The sequence below is a fragment of the Somniosus microcephalus genome, chromosome 34 (genome assembly GCF_052327205.1).
Source record: "Somniosus microcephalus isolate GS21.2 chromosome 34, FLI_Smic_1.0, whole genome shotgun sequence".
NCBI classification, from domain to species: domain Eukaryota; kingdom Metazoa; phylum Chordata; class Chondrichthyes; order Squaliformes; family Somniosidae; genus Somniosus; species Somniosus microcephalus.
The window spans coordinates 16,146,327-16,172,717 of NC_141020.1; the positions used below are offsets into that span (position 1 = coordinate 16,146,327).

At 46.2% G+C, this 26,391-nt stretch overlaps 1 protein-coding gene across 2 annotated transcripts in view; it reads left to right on the forward strand.

Moving 5' to 3' along the window:
• Positions 1-26,391, forward strand: part of clptm1 (CLPTM1 regulator of GABA type A receptor forward trafficking) — a 60,280-nt gene that overhangs the window by 21,280 nt on the left and 12,609 nt on the right. For both annotated transcript variants that reach the window (XM_085973456.1, XM_085973457.1), the window contains exons 4-11: positions 481-639; positions 5,170-5,287; positions 5,541-5,626; positions 5,720-5,840; positions 15,588-15,832; positions 22,349-22,442; positions 24,483-24,673; positions 25,642-25,737. In XM_085973456.1, the coding sequence (XP_085829582.1) occupies positions 481-639; positions 5,170-5,287; positions 5,541-5,626; positions 5,720-5,840; positions 15,588-15,832; positions 22,349-22,442; positions 24,483-24,673; positions 25,642-25,737 (1,110 nt within the window). The remainder of the gene's footprint in view (positions 1-480; positions 640-5,169; positions 5,288-5,540; positions 5,627-5,719; positions 5,841-15,587; positions 15,833-22,348; positions 22,443-24,482; positions 24,674-25,641; positions 25,738-26,391) is intronic.

The window sequence follows — 26,391 nt, forward strand, 5'->3', positions numbered from 1 at the left end:
CTGACGACCGTAATGAACATCTTTGAAGTAAAAACATCGCCAACTGCTATCTGTAGCTAATGGATTCCCTCCTACCCCTGTTTATTACCCTAAAACTAAAGTTACATTTTATTACCTCAAAACTACACATTAACCACTCATGGGTGACATCATTACTAACACTTATTCCCTTCCGCAAGTACTTTACATCTCAGAAAACAGGCAATGCATTTTTTTTGCGACACTTCAGCATCATCCTGTTTATATGGGAAAGCCTGTTAATTCAAGTCGCAAAGAAGTTTGACTGTTAACCCTTAACTCCCCAAGATGTCCAACATGCATCTCTCCAGGATGTCCAACAATAATAGTTCAGTGGTGACCGGCAGTTTAGATGTATTGCACAAATGTCTAGATTTTGTTTAACGGATCTGAGTTAACTGATTTTTATCATTCCTTGCACTTTACATTAATCCAAAATGCCTCCTTTTTTTATCCTTGCAGGACCTGCGTGTTTATATCACAGAGAATGAGCACTTCACAGAATTTAACAACACTGTTCCGCTTTTCTGGGAGCACCTCGATCTGGTGTACGGAGACTGGACGAGTGGAGAGTCCGGGACTGGATGTTACGAGCATTATGGAGAAATAGAAACAACGGAGGTATGAAAACTCTGCGTTTGGATATTTCACGGCAATCTATTTTAAAGTAAACTCGAAAGCCCCGGGAATGACCAAATTGCCTCTGTTCTTGGGCTAGTAACGCTTGAGCCTAGCGTTCACTGTCGATGATACCGGCAGGTGAATGCATTGTAAACTGGAGGTCATCCAAAGCTCTGCCCGTGTCCTAACTCGCACCAAGTTCCGATCACCCATCTCCCCTGTGCTCGCTGACCTACATTGGCTCCCGGTTAAGCAACGCCTTGATTTTAAAATTCTCATCCTTGTTTTCGGATCCCTCCATGGCCTCGCCCCTCCCTTTGAGGTGTACAAAATTATGAGGGGCATAGATAGGGTAGATAGAAAGGAACTTTTCCCCTTAGTAGATGGGTCAATAACCAGGGGGCATAATTTCAAGGTAAGGGGCAGGAGGTTTAGAGGGGATTTGAGGAAAAACTTTTTCACCCAGAGGGTGGTTGGAATCTGGAACTCGCTGCCGGAAAGGGTGGTAGAGGCAGGAACCCTCCCAACATTCAAGAGGCATTTAGATGAGCACTTGAAACGCCATAGCATACAAGGCTACGGACCAAGTGCTGGAAAATGGGATTAGAATAGACAGGGCTTGATGGCCGGCGCAGACACGATGGGCCGAAGGGCCTCTTTCTGTGCTGTATAACTCTATGACTCTATCTCTGTAATCTCCTCCAGCCCCACAACCCCCCCGAGATACCTGCGCTCCTCTAATTCTGCCCTCTTGAGCATCCCTGATTTTAATCTCTCCACCATTGGTGGCCGTGTCTTCAGCTGCCAAGGCCCTAAGCTCTGGAATTCCCTCCCTAAACCTCTCCGCCTTTCTTTCCTCCTTTAAAACGCTCCTTAAAACCTACCTCTCCCTGCCCTAACTTCATATGTCGCTCGGTGTCAAATTTTGTTTTATTACGCTCCTGTGAAGCACCTTGTGACGTTTTACTATGTTAAGGGTGCTATATAAATAGAAGTTGTTGTTGTAAGGTTTTTGGACATTTTAGCGAAGAGTTTCCTCATGCTCACCACTAACGATCGCTCCAGTCAGCAAGCTCTCACTCCATGAACCAGAATGAGCCTTTAAATTCCATATATGGATAGATGTGGTGAGGACAGGGGCCAATAAGAAACCCATGTGTCCTTGTATTCAGTTGACTGGATATAGAATGTGCCCATATGCGATCCCCTAAACTTTGGAAAGCAGTGGAATAAGTGTTCTATTAGCCTCTAAACTACCAAACCGATTTATCAACAAACTAGCCCTAATTAAATGGACATAACAGCAAATTTACTGTAATGTACAGAACATAAATATTCCTGCATGAAATTTACCCCTTTACAATTCGAGATGCTTTTGGACAGTGTAACGCTAAATGCTTTGTACTTGAACAGGCATTAACGTATTTAAGACCAACCATCGTTTCATTTGCAGCAAGCTACAGACATGCCATCTTTGTTCCTGTACTGATGTGTATCAGCCAGACCAGATCCAAAGTACAATAGATGCACACAATTACTTCTAATAATATTTAAGCACAGAAATTAAAAAAGCATATGGGATCCTGGGCTTTTATAAATGGAGGCATAGAGTCCAAAAGTCAGGAAGTTAGGCTAAACCCACATAAAACACTGGTTTGGCCCCAGCTGGAGTATTGTGTCCAATTCTGGGCACCGCACTTTAGGAAAGTCGTGAAGGCTTTGGAGAGGGTACAGAGGAGATTTACTAGAATGGTTCCAGGGATGAGGGAATACAGTTCTTGGATAGACGAGAGAAACTGAGGTTCTCCTTAGAGCAGAGAAGGCTAAGAGGAGATTTGATAGAGGTGTTTAAAATCATGAAGGATTTAGATAGAGTAAATAAAGAGAAATGGTTTCCAATGGCTGAAGGATAGCGAGAGGACATAGATTTAAGGTGATTAGGTGACATGAGGAAAAACTTTATTACGCAACGAGTGGTTAGGATTTGGAATGCACTGCCTGATAGGGTGGAGGAGACAGATTCAATCATAGCCTTCAAAAGGGAATTGGATAAATACTTGAAGGAGAAAAATTTGCCGGGATATGGGGAAAGAGCAGGGGAATGGGACTAACTGGATTGCTCTTCGAAAGAGCCAGCGCAGACTTGATGGGCCGAATGGCCTCCTTCTGTGCTGTACTATTCTATGAAATTAATATTGGCAATATCTGCAGATGAATGTTCAATGCATTCACATGACTTTACTATGTCCTACCTTAAAACAAGATTTTAACTGAGCTTACGCCTTCACTACAATATTGGAAAGCGCTTTCCTTCCCGAGTGTGGCTTTCACTTTGTCTTGTGTCTTGCCTGCGTTTAGTTTTTCTCGCTTCCTGTTGCTACGTAGATACATCAGTTTTCTTCCATTTAGTCTCCCTTATGTGCATTTTCTCAGAGAGCGAGAGAGGTTGAACGGAGTTGGAGGTGATGTGCACAGCAAGCGAGTGAGATACAAACTTGAACCTGGGGTTAACAGCAACTGCTGCTGTACGACCAAGAGTTTCCTATTCTACGTACATAGGAACAGGAATAGGCCATCCAGCCCCTCGAGCCTGCTCCGCCGTTCAATTGGATCACGGCTGATCTGCACCTAAACTCTACTTTCTCGCCAATGTTCCGTATCCCTTGATACTCTTACCTAACAAAAATCTATTGATCTTGATCGCGAGAGTTCAGAATGCCCTGGCATCCTCAGCTGTTTAGGAGAGAGTTCTAAATTTCTACTACCCTTTGTGTTTAAAAAAAAAAAAAAAAAAAATCTTCCTGATTTTCGCTCCTAAATGGCTGTCTCTAATTTTAAGATTGTCCCCTTGTTCTTGATTTCCCCCCCCCCCCCCCCCCCGTCAGAGAAAATTGTTTCTCCGTATTTACCCTATCGAATCCTTTTTAACATTTTAAACCCCTCGGTCAGGTCACCCTTCAATCTCCTATACTCGAGGCAATACAAACCTGCCCTCAAACACTTTGAAGATGTGGTACTAATTCCCCATTGTGTAGCAATGTATTATGGTAATGCAGGTTATTATGAACCCTGTTAAAAACGTTCCATCAGGAATCTGCAGCATTCCTTTAGAGACTTTCGGCAGTTTGAGGATTGATTGTTATAGTTAAGAAGGGTTTAAAATGTTGTTACTTTTAATCTAATCTCCAAATATATTTGCAAATGATGGAGAATGTAAAAGAAAGACTTGCATTTCTATAGCGCCTTTCGCGACCACTGGGCGTCCCAAAGCGCTTTACAGCCAATGAAGTACTTTTTGAAGTGTAGTCACTGTTGTAATGTAGGAAACGCCAATTTGCGCACAGCAAGCTCCCACAAACAGCAATGTGATAATGACCAGATCATTTTTTTTAGTGATTGAGGAATAAGTATTTTCTAGGACACCGGGGAGAACTCCCCTGCTCTTCTTCGAAAGAGTGCCTTGGGATCTTTTACGTCCACCTGGACGGGGCCTCAGTTTAACGTCCCATCCGAAAGTCGGTAGCACTGCACTGGGAGCGCCAGCCTAGATTTTTGTGCTCAAGTCCCTGGAGTGGGACTCGAACCCACAACCTTCTGACTCAGGCGAGAGTGCTACCAACTGAACCATGGTCGACACCCATCTTGATAAACCAGTTTACCTTGTTGCTTTTAAACTGAATGAGTAATAGATTATCAATGCGTTAGGATATTATTTGCATCCCATGGCTGGTGTTGAGCATAATATCAGCCAACTGACCGGGACCTTGGAGTGCACGTCCATAGATCCCTGAAGGTCGCAGGTGGTTAAGAAGGCATATGGGATACTTTCTTTTATTAGCCGAGGCATAGAATATATAAGAGCAGGGGGGTTATGCTTGAACTGTATAAAACACTAGTTAGGCCGCAGCTAGAGTACTGCGTGCAGTTCTGGTCACCACATTACAGGAAAGATGTGATTGCACTAGAGAGGGTACAGAGCAGATTTACGAGGATGTTGCCAGGACTGGAGAGTTTTAGCTCTGAGGAAAGATTGGATAGGCTGGGGTTGTTTTCTATGAAACAGAGGAGGCTGAGGGGAGACTTGATTGAGGTGTATAAAATTATAAAGGGGCCTAGATAGAGTGGATAGGAAGGACCTATTTCCCTTAGCAGAGAGGTCAATAACCAGGGGGCGTAGATTTAAAGTAATTGGTAGAAGGATTAGAGGGGAGTTGAGGAGAACACTTCTCACCCAGAGGGTGGTGGGGGTCTGGAACTCACTGCCTGAAAGGGTGGTCGAGGCAGAGACCCTCATCACATTTAAAAAGTCCTTGGATGTGCACCTGAAGTGCCGAAACCTGCAGGGCTCCGGACCAAGAGCTGGAAAGTGGGAGTAGACTGGGTAGCTCTTTTTTTCAGCCAGTACGGACACGATGGGTCGAATGGCCTCCTCCTGTGCCGTAAAATTCTATGATTTATAATCTATCCTCTTGGTGCTGGTGAAGATGCAGGTGTTTTTTTATTAAATAATTTACTCTTTTCTTTGTACAGAATGTAAAATCCAATGGTTCCATGTACATTCACATATTTTTCACCAAGAGTGGGTTTCATCCAGACCCCATGAGGAAAGCAGAGTACAGGCGCCTGGCCACCGTGTCCACAACAAGAAGTAAGCAAAAGTACCACTTCAGTTATTCTCTTTCTAGTGCTGTTGCCCCGACGTCACTGACTTCTGGTTAGTCCTGGGCCCTGCTGGGATCGATGAATGCCGACTGATCCCGGATTTTTCCTGGGTTTGTTACTGTTACTGGAGTAAGAAACCCAGGAACTCTTGCAAAACACTGTACTGTTCACAAGCTGGTGCTGTGCATAGCACTCGTAGCCGTTGTTCCTCAGTTAAGTGTCTGTATGTTTCACAATAGTGTTGAACAAATACAAGAGGAGGAAGTTTCAAAAGACAAAAAATCTTCTGACTGGGCAGACAGAGGCTGATCCTGAAATAATTAAGGTACATTTGAAAGGTCTTGTGGTCGATTTAGTGAAAATGACCAACATTCGATGCTGTGTAATGACGTTATCCACCCATGTTCTTTTTCTGCAGCGAGCTGAAGACTTTGGGCCCGTTGAGATCATTTCCCACTGGCATCCAAACCTCACGGTCCATATCGTGGATGATCACACAGCATGGGCAATGGGTGCAGTGCCACCTCCTCTCGACCAGTGTAAGTGACTAATCCTCGCCTCGCGACTTTCTCGTGGTTCGTTCTCCGAAAAGAAAGACAGACTTGCGTTTCTATATCGCCTTTCACCACCACCGGACATCCCAAAGCGCTTTACAGCCAATGACGAACTTTTTGAAGTGTTGTCACTGTTGTAATGTAGGAAACGCGGCAGCCATTTTGCGCACAGGCAGCCTTCGAAACAGTGCCGCGGAATCTTTTACCTCCACCCGAGAGGGCAGACGGGGACCTCTGTTTAACATCCCCTCTGAAAGACGGCACCTCCGACAGTGCAGCACTCCCTCAGCATTGCACTGGGAGCGCCGGCCTAGATTTTTGTGCTCAAGTCTCTCGAGTGGGACCTGAACCCACAACCTTCTGACTCGGGCGAGAGTGCTGCCCACTGATTCACGGCTGACACTATGCTCATTATGGTTATCAACCATGTGGTGGCGTAAAGATCGTTTTGCAACTGTATCCTGCAGCTCAGTTATGCTGTGTTTTTGCGCCACCCTCGATTTATGTTTCAAGGGACACGCCTCTATGAAATAAACCAGTGTTAAAGAAATAGTAATGTGGAAAGAGCATGGAAAACTGCAATGTCCAGAATGTTCAGTTCCTGGAACAACTCTGCGCCTGGTTTTAATGGTGATTTCCCTCCTAGTAATTTGAGTTCAGGGCACTGAAAGATGGGATTTGACTTTTTTTTAAATTTGTTTATGGGATGTGGGCGTCGCTGGCAAGACGAGCATTTATTGCCCATCCCTAGTTGCCCTTGAGATGGTGGTGGTGAGCCACCGCCTTAAACCGCTGCAGGATCACCGAGGCGAGCAGTGGGTCTGCGGGGTGCAAAAGTGCGCTGTGAAGGTACTCCTACAGTGCTGTTAGGGAGGGAGTTGCAGGATTTTGACCCAGCGACAATGAAGGATCGGCCGTTATATTTCTAAGTCAGGATGGTGTGTGACTTGGAGGGGAACTTGGAGGTGGTGGTGTTCCCGTGCGCCTGCTGCCCTTGTCCTTCTAGGTGGTAGAGGTCGCAGGTTTGGGAGGTGCTGTCGAAGAAGCCTTGGTGAGTTGCTGCAGTGCATCTTGTAGATGGTACACACTGCAGCCACGGTACGCCGGTGGTGGAGGGAGTGAATGTTTAAGGTGGTGGATGGGGTGCCAATCAAGCGGGCTGCTTTGTTCTGGATGGTTAATTGAGCAGCTGCAAGCACTGGAGTCAGCAGTACAAATTACATTCAACAACAACAGAGGACTTGCATTTATAGAGCACCCTTTAACGTAGGAAGAAGTCCCACGGTGCTTCTCGGAGGCAAAAATATTTTTTTTAATTGTTGCTGGGCCGAAGAAGCAGAGATTAAGGGTGGTGAGCAAAAGTGCAGACAGAGGTGGGCTTCAAGGAGGGTTTCGAAGTCGAAGGTGGAGCGGCGGAGGTGTTTAGGGAGGGAATTCCAGGGCATTGGGGCCTAGGCTGCTGAAGACAGTCCGCCAATGGTGGGATGGAGCGAGGATGGGTGGGATACACAAGAGGACAGGGTCAGGAATGGAGAGTTTAGGGTAGGGCTGGCGGAGGTTACAGAAGTCAGGAGGGGCAAGGCCACGGAGGGATTTGAAGACGGATGAGATTTTTAAATTTGATGCGATGGTGGACTGGGAGACAGCGGGTAAGTATCGGAATAGTTGATTGTGAAGGTGACTGAGGCTCGGATGAGTCTTTGAGTGGCGGGGGGGGGGGAAAGAGTGGAGGCAGGTGATCTTACAGATGTGGGAGTAGGCGGGCTTTGTGATGGGGAGGATAAGCAGTCAAGAAGTTCAGTTCGGGGTCGAATAGGATGCCAAGGTTCAGTCTGGTTCAGCTTGCGATAGTGGCTGGTGAGCTGGGTGGAGCTGGTGGCAAGGGTGCAGAGTTTCTGGTGGTTGGTGGGGGGGGGGGGGGGGAGGTGGGTGGTGATGACGAGCAGAATGGCTTCACTCTCCCCAATATTTAGCTGGAGCAAATTGTTGCCCATCCAAAACTGGATGTTTGACCAGCAGTCTTGACGGCACAGAGCTAATACAGGAAACTTTGTGCTATCCGGCACCGACGGGACCGAGCTGTTGCTGTCCCATCAAAACTGCCGGACAAACCAGCGCTAATGTTGAAACATACGGAGATTTTGAGCTCCGTATCTGGCAACAAACCCTATTGCTTAGCAACAGCTTCTAAACAGTCGGCCGTACCTTGCAAGCGTCTCTGTAGCTTAGCAACAACTTCAGCGAGACCTTGCAGAGCCTGACTGGTGGGGAAAAAAAAAAGGAAAAAAACCACGGCTCCTGATTTTTGCCGGTGGCTCGAGCATTCCGGACAATTAACCTCTGGATAAACCAAAGTTTCCTGTAGAAGGGAGGAGAGGTAGAACTGGGTGTCCTCAGTGGGTGTGTGTGGGAGAGCTGGCACGATGTCTGCAGATCATCTTGCCAAAGAGATGCCCAAGGGAGCCTCCCAAGGTGGTGATGCAGATGCGGGAAGAAAAGCCATTGGTGCAGGTTATAATTGGATAGATAAAAGAGCAATCACACGAGGGCTGGACAGTGGAGGAGGATAGTCTAGTTGACCGTGTCAAAGGCTACAGAGCAAACGAGGAAGGATAATGCACGTTGGATACAGTCACGGAGAATGTCGTGTGTGTGACTTTAGTTGGGGCTTTTTCAGTGATGTGGAAACCTGATTGCAGAGATTAAAACAGGAAGTTGCGGTAGATAATGATGGCAAATTAAAAATAATTTTGGAGGCATGGTACATTTGGATAATTATATTCTGGTTTAAGTTTAAAACTTTTTTTAATGTAATTGTAGGGTTCTGCTTTTGTAGCTCAGTGGGAAGTGCATCACTCATTGTGAAACTGAGCCATGCAGATCAGTAAGGTCCCGTGCATGATAAACCCATCATCTGGTCATCATCACATTGCTATTTGTGGGGTCTTGCTGTGTGAAAATTGGCTGCTGCATTACAACAGTGACTTGACTTCAAGGTACTTAGATCGGCCATGAACATAAGAAATAGGAGGAGGCGTCGGCCCTTCGAGCCTGCTCCGCCATTCAATGAGATCATGGCTGATCTTCTACCTCAACTCCATTCACCGGCCCTATCGCCATATCCCTTGATGCCCTTACTAGTCAGAAATCTATCGACTTCTGTTTTGAATATACCCAATGACTGAGCCTCCATAGCCCTCTGGGGTAGAGAATTCTAAAGATTCACCACCCTCTGTGTGAAGAAATGTCTTCTCATCTCAGTCCTGAATGGCCTACCCTTTATCTTGAGGCTGTGACCCCTGGTTCTAGACTCCCCAGCCAAGGGAAACATTCTCCCAGCATCCACCCTATCAAGCCCTGTAATAATTTTGTATGCTTCAATGAGATCCCCTCTCATTCTTCTGAATTCAAGAGAATACAGGCCTAGTTTACTCAATCTCTCCTCATACGACAGTCCCACCATCCCAGGAATCTGTCAAGCGCTTTGGGATGTCCTGAGGTCGTGAAAGGCGCTATATAAGTTCGTTCTTTCGTTCTGTTTCATCCCAAATCTGTGCTGAGTCAATTGATCTCGGCTCGGCAGCAGTGGAATCCTCCAATTAGCAGCACAGAAGGCACAGATTTGACCCGTTGCACCTGTGGCCCATCTTAGGCCCTCACCTCATTTGTTTTATTTTTTTATTTATCTAATTCCTTTTAAACGCTACAGGAAACTTTGTGCTATCCGGAGGTGAGCTATCCGGCAAACTGGAGCCACCGGCAAAAATCAGCAGCCGTTTTTTATTCTTTTTGGTTTTTTTGCTTTGTTTAAACAGTCAAGCTGTGCAAGGTCTGTAGCTATAGCAACAGCTTCAGCTACAGAGCTTGCAGGCCACACCCGAGTGTTTAGAAGCTGTTGCTAAGCAACAGTGTTTGTTGTCAAATACGAAGATAAGAATCTCCGTATCTTTCAACATTAACTCTGGAGAGTACGGCAGTTTTGAGGCAACGGCAGCAGCTCGGTCCCGTGGGTGCCGGATAGCGCAAAGTTTCCTGTATTATGAATTCTGCCTCCCAACGCTCTTTCTGATGGGGTGTCCAAGGCATTGCATTTATATATTTTAAAAAATCCTCTTAACCTCTTCTTTTTGCTGATGATCTTAAAGTTGTGCCCTCTAGCTCCCATCTCGCTGACCGATGGAAATGGTTTTTCCCTATTTACCGCATCAAAACCCTTCATAATATTGATCACCCCTATCAGATGTCCTGCTAACCACCTCTGCTCTAATGAAGAAGTGCCACCGTTTCTCTAATCTCTCCTCTATAACTAAAGCCTCTCCTCCCTGAAATCATTGTGGTGCCTCCTTTCTGCACCACCTTCACGGCCTTGGCACCCTTCCTAAAATTAGGGCACGCAAAACTGGACACTGTATTCTAACTGTATGATTCGGACAGGTTGGGCGATAGGGCAGATGCAGTTTAATGTGGATAAATGCGAGGTTATCCACTTTGGTGGCAAAAACAGGAAGGCAGATTATTATCTGAACGGCAATAGATTGGGAGAAGGGGAACTGCAACGAGACCTGGGTGTCCTTGTGCACCAGTCGCTGAAGGTAAGCATGCAGGTGCAGCAGGCGGTTAAGAAGGCAAATGGTATGTTGGCCTTCGTAGCTAGAGGGTTTGAGTACAGGAGCAAGGATGTCTTTCTGCAGTTGTACAGGGCCTTGGTGAGACCACACCTTGAGTATTGTGTGCAGTTTTGGTCACCTTATCCGAGGAAGGATGTTCTTGCCATGGAGGGAGTGCAGCGAAGATTCACCAGACTGATACCTGGGATGGCAGGAATGACGTATGAGGAGAGATTGGGTCGATTGGGCTTATACTCGCTGGAGTTTAGAAGAATGAGAGGGGATCTCATTGAAACTTATTAAATTTTAACAGGACTAAACAGACTAGATACAGGAAGGATGTTCCCGATGGCGGGGGAGTCCAGAACCAGGGGTCACAGTCTAAGGATAAGGGGTAAGCCATTTAGGACAGAGATAAGGAGGAATTTCTTCACCGAGAGTGGTGAACCTGTGGAATTCTCTACCACAGAAGGCAGTAGAGGCTAATTCATTAAATATATTCAAGGAGTTAGATATATTTCTTAAGGCTAACGGGATCAAGGGATATGGGGAGAAAGCAGGGACAGGGTACTGAATTTGGATGATCAGCCATGATCTCATTGAATGGCGGAGCAGGCTCGAGGGGCCGAATGGCCTACTCCTGCTCCTATCTATGTTTCTATATTCAATGATTTGCATAGGTTTAGTATTTTTTTTGTACTTGCCGCCCCTGTTTATGAAACCTAGGAATCCCATGTTTTACTGCAGTTTTAACAACTTGTGCTCCCACTTTTAAAGATTTGTGCATCTGTTCCCCTAAGTTTCCATGCACTCAGTGTTCCTGGGCTGGGGTGGGGGGGAGAAGGCAGCCAGCGTTCCTGTTTCATATCACTGTCCCGTGATCTCATTGAAACATGTAAGATTCTGCGGGGGATTGACAGGATAGATGCTGAGAGGTTGTTTCCCCCTGGCTGGAGAGTCTAGAACTCGGGCATAGTTTCAGGATAAGGGGTCGGCCATTTAAGACTGAGATGAGGAGGAGTTTCTTCACTCAGAGGGTGGTGAATCTTTGGAATTCTCTGCCCCAGAGGGCTGTGGATGCTGAATCGTTGAGTATATTCAAGGCCGAGATCTTTTTGGACTCTAGGGGAATCGAGGGATATGGAGATCGGGCAGGAGAGTGGAGTTGAGGTCGAAGATCAGTCATGATTTTATTGAATGGCGGCGCAGGCTCGAGTGGCCATATGGCCGACTCCTGCTCCTAATTCTTAGTCACAAGCTTTTCAGCAGGGATCGTATCGATACCTTCTCTGGTCGAGAGGCATCAGTCGCTCCATTAAGCACTTATTAATTGAAGTTGACTCCCACTGCCCTAAATCTACTTGTGCGGTTGTGGGACCCAGGAGTGTAAGAATGAAACTCCCTTATGACCTGGGCTGCATTTCGGTGCCTTAAGCACATGTATGCCTTCAATCTTTCCGAAGGGGGCTGTGTTAACACTGGATGAGGCAAAGTTTGGTTCGAATGATAAACTGCTTTATTCCACAGTAGGTAAAATGCACCTAATAATGAGATTGATGAGAGCACCTTGGATATAATTGGTACAGCTTTAGTTCACTTACTGTTAACATCAGCAAAGCGAGAGTGCGTGCACACTCCGGTGGGTAAGCTAACTAATCTAACTAACTAATTCCCAGTCGTTTGCCTACTGACACACAACCCAGCACGGGGCTATTTTGGTAAGCAAACCTTCTTTCAACAAGATTTAGCTTTTTATATTTTTAAAAAACTGCATCTTGGCATCGCTTACGTTGAAGTCCTTTCCGTGACCAAAGAAACCCAAACAGTGATGGGCTCGGTTGAAAATTCTGCCAGCACTTGCTATCGAGGCTCACATGTAAATGACCACTTGGGTAGGTCAGTGCCTTCAGGAGAGGAGGGAGGGGAAGTGTTACTGTGTTGTCAGAACCCTGGAGAATGGTACCCAAAAGGCTAGAGTTGTGGAGTGTTTGCTTTGAGTAGTTGGTGTACACTACAGTCAGAGTAAAGTTTGTTTGTTTGTTGGTGTCTGTACAGCATTCGGCCAGTGTCTCACCTCCTGACTCCGCAAAAGCCTTTCCATCACCTACAAGGCACAAGTCAGGAGTGTGATGGAATACTCTCCACTTGCCTGGATGAGTGCAGCTCCAACAGTACTCAAGCTCGACACCATCCAGGGCAAAGCAGCCCGCTTGATTGGCACTCCATCCACCACCTTAAACATTCACTCCCTCCACCACCGGCGCACTGTGGCTGCAGTGTGTACCATCTACAAGATGCACTGCAGCAACTCGCCAAGGCTTCTTCGGCAGCACCTCCCAAACCCGTGGCCTCTACCACCTAGAAGGACAAAGGCAGCAGGTGCATGGGAACACCACCTCCAAGTCACACGCCAATATGCCTTGTAAATATATTGGCCGTTCCTTCATCATTGGGTCATAATCCTGGAACTCCCTCCCCAACAGCACTGTGGGAGTACCTTCACCACAAGGACTGCAGCGGTTCAAGAAGGCGGCTCACCACCACCTTCTCGAGGGCAATTAGGGATGGGCAATAAATGCTGGGCTTGCTAGCGATGCCCACATCCCATGAACGAATAAAAAAAAAAAAAAAAAAAAAAAAAAAAAAAAAAAAATTCACACATTAGCACGGGACAGCAATGTTAAGTAAAAGGTTGGTCATTCCTACTCGGGCTACAGAACGACGTCTAATATGGTTTGTACTAAATGTTAACTACAGTACTGCTTTCAAAGAAACATTGATTTTTCCTGCATGACTGAACTGTCCTTTGGACTCTGAGTAGAATAACAACATTCAGCTGATGTGGCAGACCATGCATTGGTTGAAAAATATATTCAAATACAGCTCTGATGGCCCACAGCACCGAATCAATCAAATCGAAAACTCTCCGACACCCGAGGGAGTGGCCATAAAAAGCATATCTTAAACTGAGAGAGGTTTTCTCATGATGTATAAGTATATGTACCATAAGTGATGTAAAAAGACTACTGAGCCCTTGGTTTGCATATAGAACAAGGCTTTAATCAACTGTTTCACAACCAGGAGATTCTAGTTACATCACTAGTTCCTGGTTACAGAAACATCCTGAGCAAGCTGGGCCCATGCCCGAGTATTTATACTTTCCTTGGACGGCGCCACCAGCTGGCCACCCAGTGTTACTTCATGAGTCATGATAAGGTTCATGACAATAAGTATATATTCTCCTTTAGAGCAGCGAAGGTTAAAGGGAGATTTAATAGAGGTGTTCAAAATCATGAAGGGTTTTGATGGTTTCCACTCGCAGAAGGGTCAGTAACCAGAGGACACGGATTTAAGGGAATTGGCAAAAGAACCAGAGGCGAGATGAGAGATTTTTACAGAGCAAGTTATGATGATCTGGAACACACTGTCTGACAGGGCGTTGGAAGCAAATTCAATAATAACTTTCAAAGGGAAATTGGATAAATACTTGAAGGGGAAAATTTTACAGGGCTATGGGGAAAGGGCAGGGGAGTGGGACTAATTGGAGAGCTCTTTCAAAGAGCCGGCACGATGGGCCGAATGGCGGCCTCCTGTGCTGTATCATTCTGTGTCTGAAATTGAGTATATAACACCGTGACCGATTTGGTAAGTCACTTGAGCATGATGCGGCTTGTGCTACTGAATAGCTCATTTTTCCATTATAATGTCACAGTTGGCCCTTTGTCTCTACTTCCGCACAGAAGATGCAGAATGCTAATCTGTAGTTTCAGTGAAACAATTTGGCTGTCCTGTACAGGCAAAAATAATGTATATTTGCAAACAAACTTGCATTTATGTAGCGCCTTATCACATCCTTGGGGTGTCCCTAAGTGCTGCACAGCCAATTACTTATTTTTGAAGTGTAGGCACTATTGTTATGCACGTAGCTTAAGTTCTACAAATAGCACATGAAATGGATGACCGATTTAATGTGATGGTTGAGGAAGAAAGATGCCAGGGGAACAGCTGCTCTGCTGTAGGCAACGTCTTTCCCCCCCCCCCCCCCCCCCCAAAAGCTGCGCTGCCTGCCTCCCCCAGTGCGGGGCCCATTCAAAGTTTTGCGCACGTGCGCTATCTACAGTGGAAAAGCCGATGAACGGCATGCGCGGGACCTTGCAGATGACTGCGCGGTCATGCAGCTTAGCGGTAACATTGGCCGCAGGATCTTTTGATATCCAGCTGACCAGGCCGACGGACCTTGGTTTAATGTCTCATCCGAAAGATGCCATCTTAACAATTTAGCGCTCCCTCAGTGCCAGCCTAACTTGACCCACACCCGTCCGACTAAAGGGCAAGAGTTTTACTAGCTGAGCCAAGGTGACCCTTGCAAGCTTATTTCCTGTCCCTGTGACAAGTTCCAAAGTGCTGTGCATTAAGCCTGAATTGTTCCAATTGATTGGGAAGTAATAATATCACATGTTTGTGTATGTGTCATGACTTGAATGGAATCCAAATGCAGTAATTATATCTGTTGCCTCTGCCGGCTTATTCCTGTTTCATGTGTTTGAATGGAATTTATAGCTGGGATAGCATTTTAAGACTTGCATTAGCCATTTTTTTATTCATTCATGTGGGTGTGGGTGTCGCTGGCAAGGCCAGCATTTATTGCCCATCCCTAATTGCCCTTGTGGTGGTGGTGGTGGTGGTGAGCTGCTGCCTTGAATACAACTGGGTGGCCATTTCAGAGGGCAGTTAAGAGTCAAACACATTGCTGTGTCACATATAGGCCAGACCCGGTAAGGACAGCAGATTTCCTTCCCTAAAGGACATTAGTGAACCGATCCGATCGTTTCATGGTCACCATTACTGATGCTAGCCTTTTATTCCAGATTTATTCAGATTAATTGAATTTAAATTCCCCAGCTGCCGCGGTGGGATTGTGAACTCATGTCTCCGGATCATTAGTCCAGGCCTCTGGATTACGAATCCAGTAACATAACCACTCTGCTACTGTTCCCCTGATGGTGAGCCTTTTTCATATAATGTGTGAGCGTTAGTGCAGTGAATCCAGGGATACCTGGAGTCTGTGTTCTATGGAGTGACGTTTCATTTGGGACCTGTTTTAATTTTTTTTTATTCCCCACAGACGTGAAGTTTGACCCCGTCAGCGGTGATTATTATCCAATTATTTATTTCAACGATTACTGGAACCTGCAGAAGGACTACTTCCCCATCAACGACACCCTGGAGAAGCTCCCTTTGCGTATGACCTACTGCCCTTTGTCGCTGTGGAAATGGCAGCTGTACGCTGCGCAGAGCACCAAGTCTCCTTGGAATTTCTTGGGAGAGGATCTGTATGAACAACCAGATGAGGAGCAGGATTCAGTGAAGGTTTCTTTTTTCCCCCCCCCCCCCTCATAATATCCAATATAAGTGATGTTGATCTCCATTCTATTCGTCAGCCTGATTGTGGAGAACCTGGAGTATCTGTTGCGATATCTAGCCCAGTAGCTGCATAGGAGCGTAGAAACACGAATAGGCCATTCAGCCCCTTGAGCCTGGTCCCGCCCTTCTCTTAGATTGTGGCTGATCTGTACCTCAGCTCCCATTTACCCGCCTTCTCTCCATATCCCTTGATACCCGTACCTAACAATAATCTATCGATCTCAGTCTTGGAAAATTTCAGTTGACCCACAGCCTTTTGGAGAGGAGAGTGCCAGATTTTCGCTACCCTTTGTGTAGAAAACGTGCTTCCTGATTTCACTGCTAACTAGCCCAGCTCAGATTTAAGATTATGCCCTCTTGTCCCCCTGCCCTGAGGAAATAGTTTCTCTGTAACTACCCTATCAAATCCTTTGATCATTTTGAAGACCTCTATTAGATCACCCCTCAACCGTCTAAACTCCTGGGAATACATTCCAAGTTTATGCAACCTGCCCTCATAATTTAACCCTTGAAGCCCCAGTATCATTCTGGTGAATCTGTACTGCACCCCTCCAAGGCCATTAGCTTTTAGCAATTTATATACATGGGCGCCTAAATTCCTTTGCTGCTCCTCCTCGCCATCAAGAAAAAATTCTGATTTGTCGGTCTTGGATCCAAAGTGGATGACCTCCCATTTCCCCACATTGAACTCCACCTGCCATAGTATACTGCTACTCACTGAATCTGTCTGTATCCCTTTGTAATTTTCTGTTCCCATCTGCACAACTTTCTGTGCCGCCTTCCTTGGTGTCATCTGCAAACTTGGATATACAGCTCTCTTTTCCTTTAGCCAAGTTGTTAATGTGGTGAAAAGCCGAGGCCCCGGTACAGATCCCTGAGGAACTTCACGTGCCACATTCCACCAATCAGAGAATGTTCCCTTTATCCCGACTCTCTCCTACCTCCCAACCAATTACAGGAAACTTTTTTTTATCCGGCACCGACTGGACCGGCGTGGTGCCGGTTGATCAAAAAGTCCGGATTACAGAGAGGTATACTTACTAAGGTACAAGAGCCCCGTACACGGCCACAGATCCAGGCGTCCCTGTTGCATGGTCACTAATATGAAGTAAAACTTACCTGAACCTACTCCTGAATTTTGCCGGTTGAGAGATTTCCGGTTATTTTAGGTGCCGGTAAAGAGAGTTTCCTGTACCAGTTTTGGTTGCTACTGTCGGTATATTATTTTGAAACTAGGCCTGGTAGATGCTCGTGGCTTCGATGGGGAATACACCATTTGGTGTAATACTGTGATGAGCAGAGTAATCGGAGATTCGATCCCCAGTCCGGACAGAACTCCATACGGATCAATTGACCAGAGCATTCCTGAACTGCTGAAGAGTAGCAAAAGATCACTCCGGATCCTCGTTTGCAATCACTATCCAATGAGCACTCTTATTATTTAAAAAAAAAAAAAAAAGCACTTGTGCGCAATGTTCCCTATAAGCTGTGCTTTGTTCTGCGCGGCCTGTTTCTTTTAGTGTGCGACCTCTTTAAATTTCCACACATGCGTGGTATTTACAATGGAGAAGCCGGTGAGCGGCCTGCAAAGGGACCTTTCCCATTAGAGGGAACTTTGCTTGTGTGGTTATTGGGTGAAGACTGGATCAGGAGTAGCTCTCCTCCCTTCTCACTCCTCATGAATGACCTAATTACCCTCACTGTATAGTCTCGCGCATGAAGAATGGCCACAACCACAACTTATATTTATATAGTGCTTTTAATGCAATAAAACATCCCAAGGCGCTTCACAGGAGTGTTATATAAAAAAAATTGACAGTGAGCCATATCAGGAGATGTTGGGGCAGATGACCAAAAGCTTGGTCGAAGAGGTAGGTTTTAAGGAGCGTCTTAAAGGTGGAGAGGTTTAGGGAGGGAATTCCAGAGCTTGGGACCTAAGCAGCTGAAGGCACGACCACCAATGGTGGGGCATTTAAAATCGGGGATGTTCAAAAGGCCAGAACAGGCGCAGTGCAGAGGTTTAGGGGGGTTATAGAGCTGGAGGAGATTACCACGATAATTGGGCAAGAGTACTGCAGTACCCCTCTGTACTTGTACCACAGTATGAGTTGGTGCTTTGAGGAGGAGGGTGGAGAAAAGGAGGGGAGAAAACTCTCTTTCTGGCCCATTCACCACACCACCAAAGTCTAGATAATTCCAAGACGTGGCCATAAAAGCAGCTGCCTCCAGAGATATTTGTAATTCTATCACTTTCCCCGTCTGTGGAGACGTATCATTTTGGAGCTCTGCCCACAGCAGAGAACAACTCCGCTCTTGCAGCCATGGGACTGTGGGCTCCATTCAGCATTTTGTGCATTGACATCTTTACTGGGCCTGGATACTAATTGCAAAGCATCTGAGCTCCAGTGCCAGCTGATGCTGCAGCAGCCCCTAGCTAGTACTGAATACAAATGAGATGGTTTCCCCAGCAAGGTTCTTTTAAATGGAGAAGGGGGTGGAGGGATTATCATTAAATGATTTGCTTTCATTTGCTTTTCAATTCCTTTCCAAAAGAAACCACTAATTGATTGGACAAGGTGTTGCCTCAGTAACGTAAATACCAGGAATTGATGGGGAACTTCCCTGGTCTGTGTTTTGGTATCTTTGCTATAGTTATGTTTACTATTAGATAACTTGGAAAATGCTTAACGGCATAGATTTAAAGTACAGGAAACTCTCTTTTTACCGGCACCTAAATAACCAGAAATCTCTCTTAACCGGCAAAATTCAGGAGTAAGTTCAGGTAAGTTTTACTTCATATTAGTGGCCGTGTAACCGGGGTTCCTGCACCTGTTGCCGTGTAACCGGGGTTCCTGCACCTGTTGCCGTGTAACCGGGGTTCCTGCACCTGTTGCCGTGTAACCGGGGTTCCTGCACCTGTTGCCGTGTAACCGGGGTTCCTGCACCTGTTGCCGTGTAACCGGGGTTCCTGCACCTGTTGCCGTGTAACCGGGGTTCCTGCACCTGTTGCCGTGTAACCGGGGTTCCTGCACCTGTTGCCGTGTAACCGGGGTTCCTGCACCTGTTGCCGTGTAACCGGGGTTCCTGCACCTGTTGCCGTGTAACCGGGGTTCCTGCACCTGTTGCCGTGTAACCGGGGTTCCTGCACCTGTTGCCGTGTAACCGGGGTTCCTGCACCTGTTGCCGTGTAACCGGGGTTCCTGCACCTGTTGCCGTGTAACCGGGGTTCCTGCACCTGTTGCCGTGTAACCGGGGTTCCTGCACCTGTTGCCGTGTAACCGGGGTTCCTGCACCTGTTGCCGTGTAACCGGGGTTCCTGCACCTGTTGCCGTGTAACCGGGGTTCCTGCACCTGTTGCCGTGTAACCGGGGTTCCTGCACCTGTTGCCGTGTAACCGGGGTTCCTGCACCTGTTGCCGTGTAACCGGGGTTCCTGCACCTGTTGCCGTGTAACCAGGGTTCCTGCACCTGTTGCCGTGTAACCAGGGTTCCTGCACCTGTTGCCATGCAACAGGGACGCCTGAATCTGCGGCCGTGTACGGGGCTCTCGTACCTTAGTAAGAATGTCTCTCTGTAATCCAGACTTTTTGATCAACCAGCACCACGCCGGTCCCGTCGGTGCCGGATAATAAAGAGTTTCCTGTAATTGGTAGAAAGATTACAGGGGAGTTGAGAACTTTTTTCCACCCAGAGGGTGGTGGGGGTCTGGAACTCGCTGCCTGAAAGGGTGATCGAGGCAGAAACCCTCATCGCATTTAAAAAGTACTTGGTAATGGCCCTTTTCCCCCCACCCCCCCCCCCCCCTCCCAGCCCGACACTGGTCTTCAGCACGTCATATCAACGGCAGAAAAGCAATGAAGTGGAAGTGAAAATATTGGGGGTAACTTCGACTTTGGGCGATAGCGTATAACAGCCGATACTGAATCAGTCGCCCATTTTACACCTCTCCTGACTTTCATTTTCATCGACTTCAGTCGGGAGAGATGCATAACGATGTGGCTGATCCCAATGTCGCCCCTTTTACTAATAAATCCAATAGGGAAATCAGGAGAAATTTCTGTTAGAATGTGCAACTCGACAGGAAGTGGTTGAGGCAAATAGTTTGGATGCTTTCAAAATGAAACTAGACGAGTACATGAGAGAAAAGGGTATAGAAGGAAATGCTGAAAGGCTGAGTTGAGCCAGATGGAATGGGAGGAGACTCGTGTGGAGCATAAACCCCAGCAGAGAGTAGTTGGGCCGAATGGCCTGTTTCTGTGCTGTATATTCGATGTAATGTGCACTTGAAATGCTGTAACCTACAGGGCTACGGACCAAGAGCTGGAAAGTGGGATTAGGCTGGATAACTCTAGTTGGGTCGGCAAAACAGGATGGGCCGAATGGCCTCCTGTGCCATAAATGTCTATGATTTTCCCTTTAACATTGACTTACGGCTAAATCCTCCAACCTTAACTAAACCTGTAAGTAACTTTGGGCATTAACTCTATTGCAAAGATTAGCGTGATCAGAATCTTGTGAGCTACTGTAAACTCACAGCATGCCAACAGATCGCCAGACGCTTTGCCCAATGTCGTATTTCCACACGACAAGTTTAAAAACTGCAGCAAAAATAGTAACTGCATTTTTTATTTTAACACATTGTACCAGAGGAGAAATTTGCAGCGCTATGGGGGAAAGAAGCAGAGGAGTGGGACTAATTGGATAGTTCTTTCAAACAGCCGGCACAGACACACTGGACTGAACGGCTTCCATCTGTGCCGTATGATTCTTTGATGTTTGCATGTCTGGAGTTGGTCAAAAAGCAGTCAGAATTTAATGCATTCTGCCATCTCTTGTCAGTTTGTTTCATGATGAGAAAGAAAGATAAGGATTTGTTCAGTGACTTTCTGTTGCAATTACGCTCCCATTTTTAATAATTTTTTTTGAAACCGTCAATGTTGTATCCATGTTTCTTGGCTCTGCTCTACTCATTAGAAAAGGCTGGGGCTCTTTTTCTCCCTAAAGGAGAATGCTGAGGGGTGACCTAATGGAGGTCTTTAAAAATTCTGAAGAATTTTGATAGGATAGCCGTTCAGATGTTTCCACTTGTGGGGGGAGACCAAAACTAGGGGCCATAAATGTACGATAGTCACAAATAAATCCAATTGGGGATACAGGAAGAGCTTTTATTTTAACCCAGAGAGTGGCGAGAATGTGGAACTCGCTACCACAGGAAGTAGTTGAGACGAATAGCAGAGATGCATTTAAGGGAAAGCTAGATACAGGAAACTTTTTTTTTTATCCGGCACCAACCGAACCGGCGTGGTGCCGGTTTATCAAAAAGTCCGGATTACAGAGAGGTATAGTAAAAGGTACGAGAGCACCGTACACAGCAACAAATCCAGGCTTCCCTGTTGCTTAGCAACAGGTGCAGGAACTCCGGCCACAAGATCCAAGCGTCCCTGTTGCTTAGCAACAGGTGCAGGAACCCAGCCACAAGATCCAGGAACGGCCACTAATATGAATTAAAGCTTACCTGAACCTACTCCTGAATTTTGCCGGTTAACAGAGATTTCCGGTTATTTAGGTGTCGGTAAATCGAGAGTTTCCTGTAAGTACATGAGGGAGAAGGTTATGCTGATGGGGTCAGATGATGTGGGTGGGTGGAGGCTCGTGTGGAGCATAAATGCCGGCATGGACCAGCTGGGCCGAATGGCCTGTTTCCGTGCTGTACATTCTATGTAACATAACTATATCCAAGTGTGAATATCAGCTCCATAATAAATGTATATAGTTAGGATTTGGTTCCCTTTCCATCTGAAAATGTTACCAGCTTCTATTATTTCCGATGACGCGTATAACTGCGAGGTGCCAGCCCTGGCTCAGTGGATAGTCCTCGCTCCGAGTCAGAAGGTTGTGGGTTCGAGTCCCACTCCAGAGACTTGAGCACGTAATCCAGGCTGACACTCCCAAGTGCAGTGCCGAGGGAGCGCTGCACTGTCTGAGGTGCCGTCTTTCGGATGAGACATTAAACCGAGGCCCCCTCGGCTAGACGTAAAAGATCCCACGGCACTATTTCAAGAAGAGCAGGGGAGTTCTCCCCGGTGTCCTGGGCCAATATTTATCCCTCCACCAACAGCGCGAAAACAGATTATCTGGTCATTATCACATTTGACCTTGCGGTCACTGCACTTCAAACTCCACTTCAAAAGCACTTGATTGACTGTAAAGTGCTTTGGGACATCCTGAGGTTGTGAAAGGTGCTATAGAAATGCACATTCTTTCTCTAGATTGAGGAATTAATGCAGTTGTAATTTGGGTTTGCAGTGGTAAATTATTCTTAATAGTTTGTGACTTTGAATAGCGGGGTAAACATGTTAAATTACAAAATGACACATCTTGTATTGTTAGGACAGTTTTCTATTTAATTTCTAATTTATTATTTGATTTTTTTCCCCCTCTATTCTCTATTCTCTAATGACAGGTTGCCTTATTGGAAACCAACCCGTATCTCCTCGCAGTGACTATTATTGTGTCAATTGTACACAGTGTGTTTGAATTCCTGGCCTTCAAAAATGGTGAGACATAACTGTAATTGTTTTACACTTATTTCCTAATTACAGTCTAACCTGCTTGTCCATTTGAACGCTATCCAGGCAACAATGTCCCTCTCCGTTCACTCAATACAACGATGACCTGAAATGCTCGCCTTTTGCTATTGCCCACCAGCTGTGTTTGTGCTGTGCTTTTGCAGCACTCCATCACATCTGTTTTGCAGACCTCCTTTGTCTTGCCTTTACAGGGTTTGGACATAGAAACATAGATAGGAGCAGGAGTAGGCCATTCGGCCCCTCGAGCCTGCTCCGCCATTCAATGAGATCATGGCTGATCATCCAAATTCAGTACCCTGTCCCTGCCTTCTCCCCATATCCCTTGATCCCTTTAGCCTTAAGAAATATATTCAACTCCTTCTTGAATATATTTAATGAATTGGCCTCCACTGCCTTCTGTGGTAGAGAATTCCACAGGTTCACCACTCTCTGGGTGAAGAAATTCCTCCTCATCTCTGTCCTAAATGGCTTAACCCTTATCCTTAGACTGTGACCCCTGGTTCTGGACTCCCCGGCCATCGGGAACATCCTTCCTGCATCTAGTCTGTCTAGTCCTGTTAGAATTTTATAAGTTTCAATGAGATCCACTGTCATTCTTCTAAACTCCAGCGTGTATAAGCCCAATCGACACAATCTCTCCTCATACATTATTCCTGCCATCCCAGGCATCAGCCTGGTGAATCTTCGCTGCACTCCATGGTATTATGTCCGTGTGTAATTGAGACACGGACTGCAGGAGTTGGTTACAACAGGTCTTTACTGAGTGGAGACAAAACTGGAACTACTATCCAAAGTTACTACACAGGCTTATATACAGGGGTGGTCACTACTGGTACTGCAGTATACAGGGGCTGCAGAATATAGTTCCTTCTGCAAAGTACATACACTACACATGGCAAGAACATCCTTCCTCAGATAAGGCGACCAAAACTGCACACACTACTCAAGGTGTGGTCTCACCAAGGCCCTGTACAACTACAGCAAGACATCCTTGTTCCTGTACTCTAACCCCCTCGCTACGAAAGCCAACATACCATTTGCCGCCTTAACCGCCTGCTGCACCTGCATGCTTACCTTCAGCGACTGGTGCACAAGGACACCCAGGTCTCGTTGCACTTCCCCTTCTCCCAATCTATTGCTGTTCAGATAATAATCTGCCTTCCTGTTTTTGCCACCAAAGTGGATAACCTCGCATTTATTCACATTATACTGCATCTGCCATGCATCTGCCCAATCACCCAACCTGTCCAAATCATCCTGGAGTTTCTCGGCATCCTCCTCACAGCACACACATGTTTGTATTCCGATTACCATAGATACATGGTGAAACATCACGCACCTCTACCTCTGCCCCAGCAGAGATCAGCTAATTCATACCAGAGATCAAAGCTAGGACCTTCCTAGAATGTAGGGTTCAGGCAATCATTGGAGAGAATCGCTTAACCTTTGGAGTAGCTAAGAAATCCTAAAAGTTGCAAACTCCTGATAAAGCTGCTGTCTTTTTCTGCCCCTAGCTTGTGACACTACTTCGTTGTATTAAAAGCTCACTGTCTGCAGACTCTTAAATTGACACGAATGATGTCGGAACTGAGGCGACAACTATCAGGAAAGACTGAACAGGCTGGGGCTCTTTAGGGGTGATCCAATAGAGGCCGTCAAAATTATGACGTGGTTTAATTGGGTAGACGTAGAAAAGATGTTTCACTTGTGGGGAAGACCAAAACTAGGGGCCATAAATACAAGATAGCCACTAATAAATCCAATCGGGAATTCAGGAGAAACTTCTTGACCGAGAGTGGTGAGAATGTGGAACTCGCTACCACAGGGAGTAGTTGAGGCGAATAGCATTTAAGGGAAAGCTAAATAAAGACATGAGGGAGAAAGGAATAGAAAGTTATGCTGATGGGGTGAGCTGACGAAGGGAGAAGGCTCGTGCGGGGCTGAATGGCCTGTTTCTCTGCTGTACATTCTCTGTAAATTGACCCATGCGACCTATTTATTTCTCAGACATTCAGTTCTGGAACAGTCGTCAGTCCCTGGAGGGGCTTTCTGTGCGTTCGGTGATTTTTGGTGTCTTCCAGTCTGGCGTGGTCCTGCTGTACATCCTGGACAATGAAACCAACTTCGTGGTCCAGGTCAGCGTCTTCATCGGCCTCTTGATCGACCTTTGGAAGATCACAAAAGTCATGGACGTGAAGGTAAGAATATTCTCTTCCACTCCAGGGAAGAGTTTTTAACCGCTGCTTTGCGGAAACACTATTTCAGGGAGCGAGTTGTCAGTCTATGGAACGGGCTCCCGAGAGAGACGGTGGAAGCCGTTTAGTGTTGATGCATTCAAATGCAAATTCGATAGAATTCTTTCAGAAAGCAATATTTTGGGATGCAATCGATGAGTAACTTGGGACATGACAAGTTAAGTGTGGCAGGCTCGGGGGGGACAGGTGACGGGGATTTTCCTTGCGTCGTGTCTGGGTCTGTTGTAGACTAATTGATAAAGATTGATTGCTGTGATTGGTCAACAGCTCCATTGTCATTGTAACGTGTGACTACCAGGATGGTCGAAGGCGAACTCGATAGACCGTGGTCACCTCGCAATCCAGATTCTTTTGAAACCCATGGCAATGTTGAATTATATTGCAGCACGTTTAATCCAGTGTGTGTTTTAATATTTTGTATTTTATAATAAGCCACGAACTATAATGAGATTATTCAACTGTAAGAAATTAAGCTGATAGCAGCCCATCGTGTGAACCATCATTATCCAAAGAAGCGGTACAGATATTGCAATGATCCCCGACAACATCCCCAATCTAATTAACTCTCCAAGGAAGATGGTGAAAGAACCAGCAAATGAATGAAACGAGTGCTCTGCAACATCCCGTTGTTGTGGCTCCCTCGTGTTCCCTGGTTGTGAGAGAGCGCGAGAGCTCGGGTCAGGTTGTAATCCTATTCAGAGCAGTGGCTCAAACGATTGCTGTTTCTTTCTCGCGCGTGTAGAAGTGGTTTGTAGTTCTACACGGTCCTAGAATTCTGCACGCAAGGATTGGTGAGAGCTTAACCATGTTTGGACAAAGTGCTCGGAGAACAACTAGCTTTCCTCCTCTTTAAGACTCTTGTATCCTTTTGAAGTTATTGTAGGTAATGGGATCAACTTTTTTTTTTACAGTTTGACCGAGAAAATAAAGTGGCAGGAATCTTCCCACGCTTGACGATAAAGGACAAATCGACATACATACAGTCCTCGACTAAAAACTATGACGATGTGAGTATGAAGCAGGGCTTGAAGCTGTTGAATGTAATTTAAGAATATACGAACTTCCAGAGTGAAGTAAGGCCCATTTACATTCTTACCTTGGTAACCTGTTCCCAACTCTATCCCCAATAACTTGTTTTAAATGCGGGAGAGTCACCTTGGAAGAAAATACAGATTCTTGGTAGATGCTGAGAGGTTGTTTCCCGTGGCTGGAGAATCTAGAACCAGGGGGCACAGTCTCAGGATAAGGGGCTGACCTTTGAAGACCGAGATGAGGAATTTCTTCACTGGAATTCTCTACCCTAAAGGACTGTTGAGTATATTCATGACTGAGATCGATCGATTCTTGGACTCTAGGAGAATCAAGGGATATGGGGATCGGGCGGGAAAGTGGAGTTGAGGTTGATGATCAGCCATGATCTTATTGAATGGCGGAGCAGGCTCGAGGGGCCGTACGGCCGACTCCTCCTAATTCTTGAGTCCAGTTTGCAGAAATGCAGAAGCAAGTGCTCTGGGTCAGATCGAGAATTAAGTGGAGAACGTTGGTCTGGTCTGAAGACTGTTGCTTGTTGAAATTGTTGAACAAGTTGCTTTGCCTGGAAACTGACGGAGTTGGGGGAAGAGGAATGTGGAGCTCCTACACGCTCAAAACAACCTCCTGCT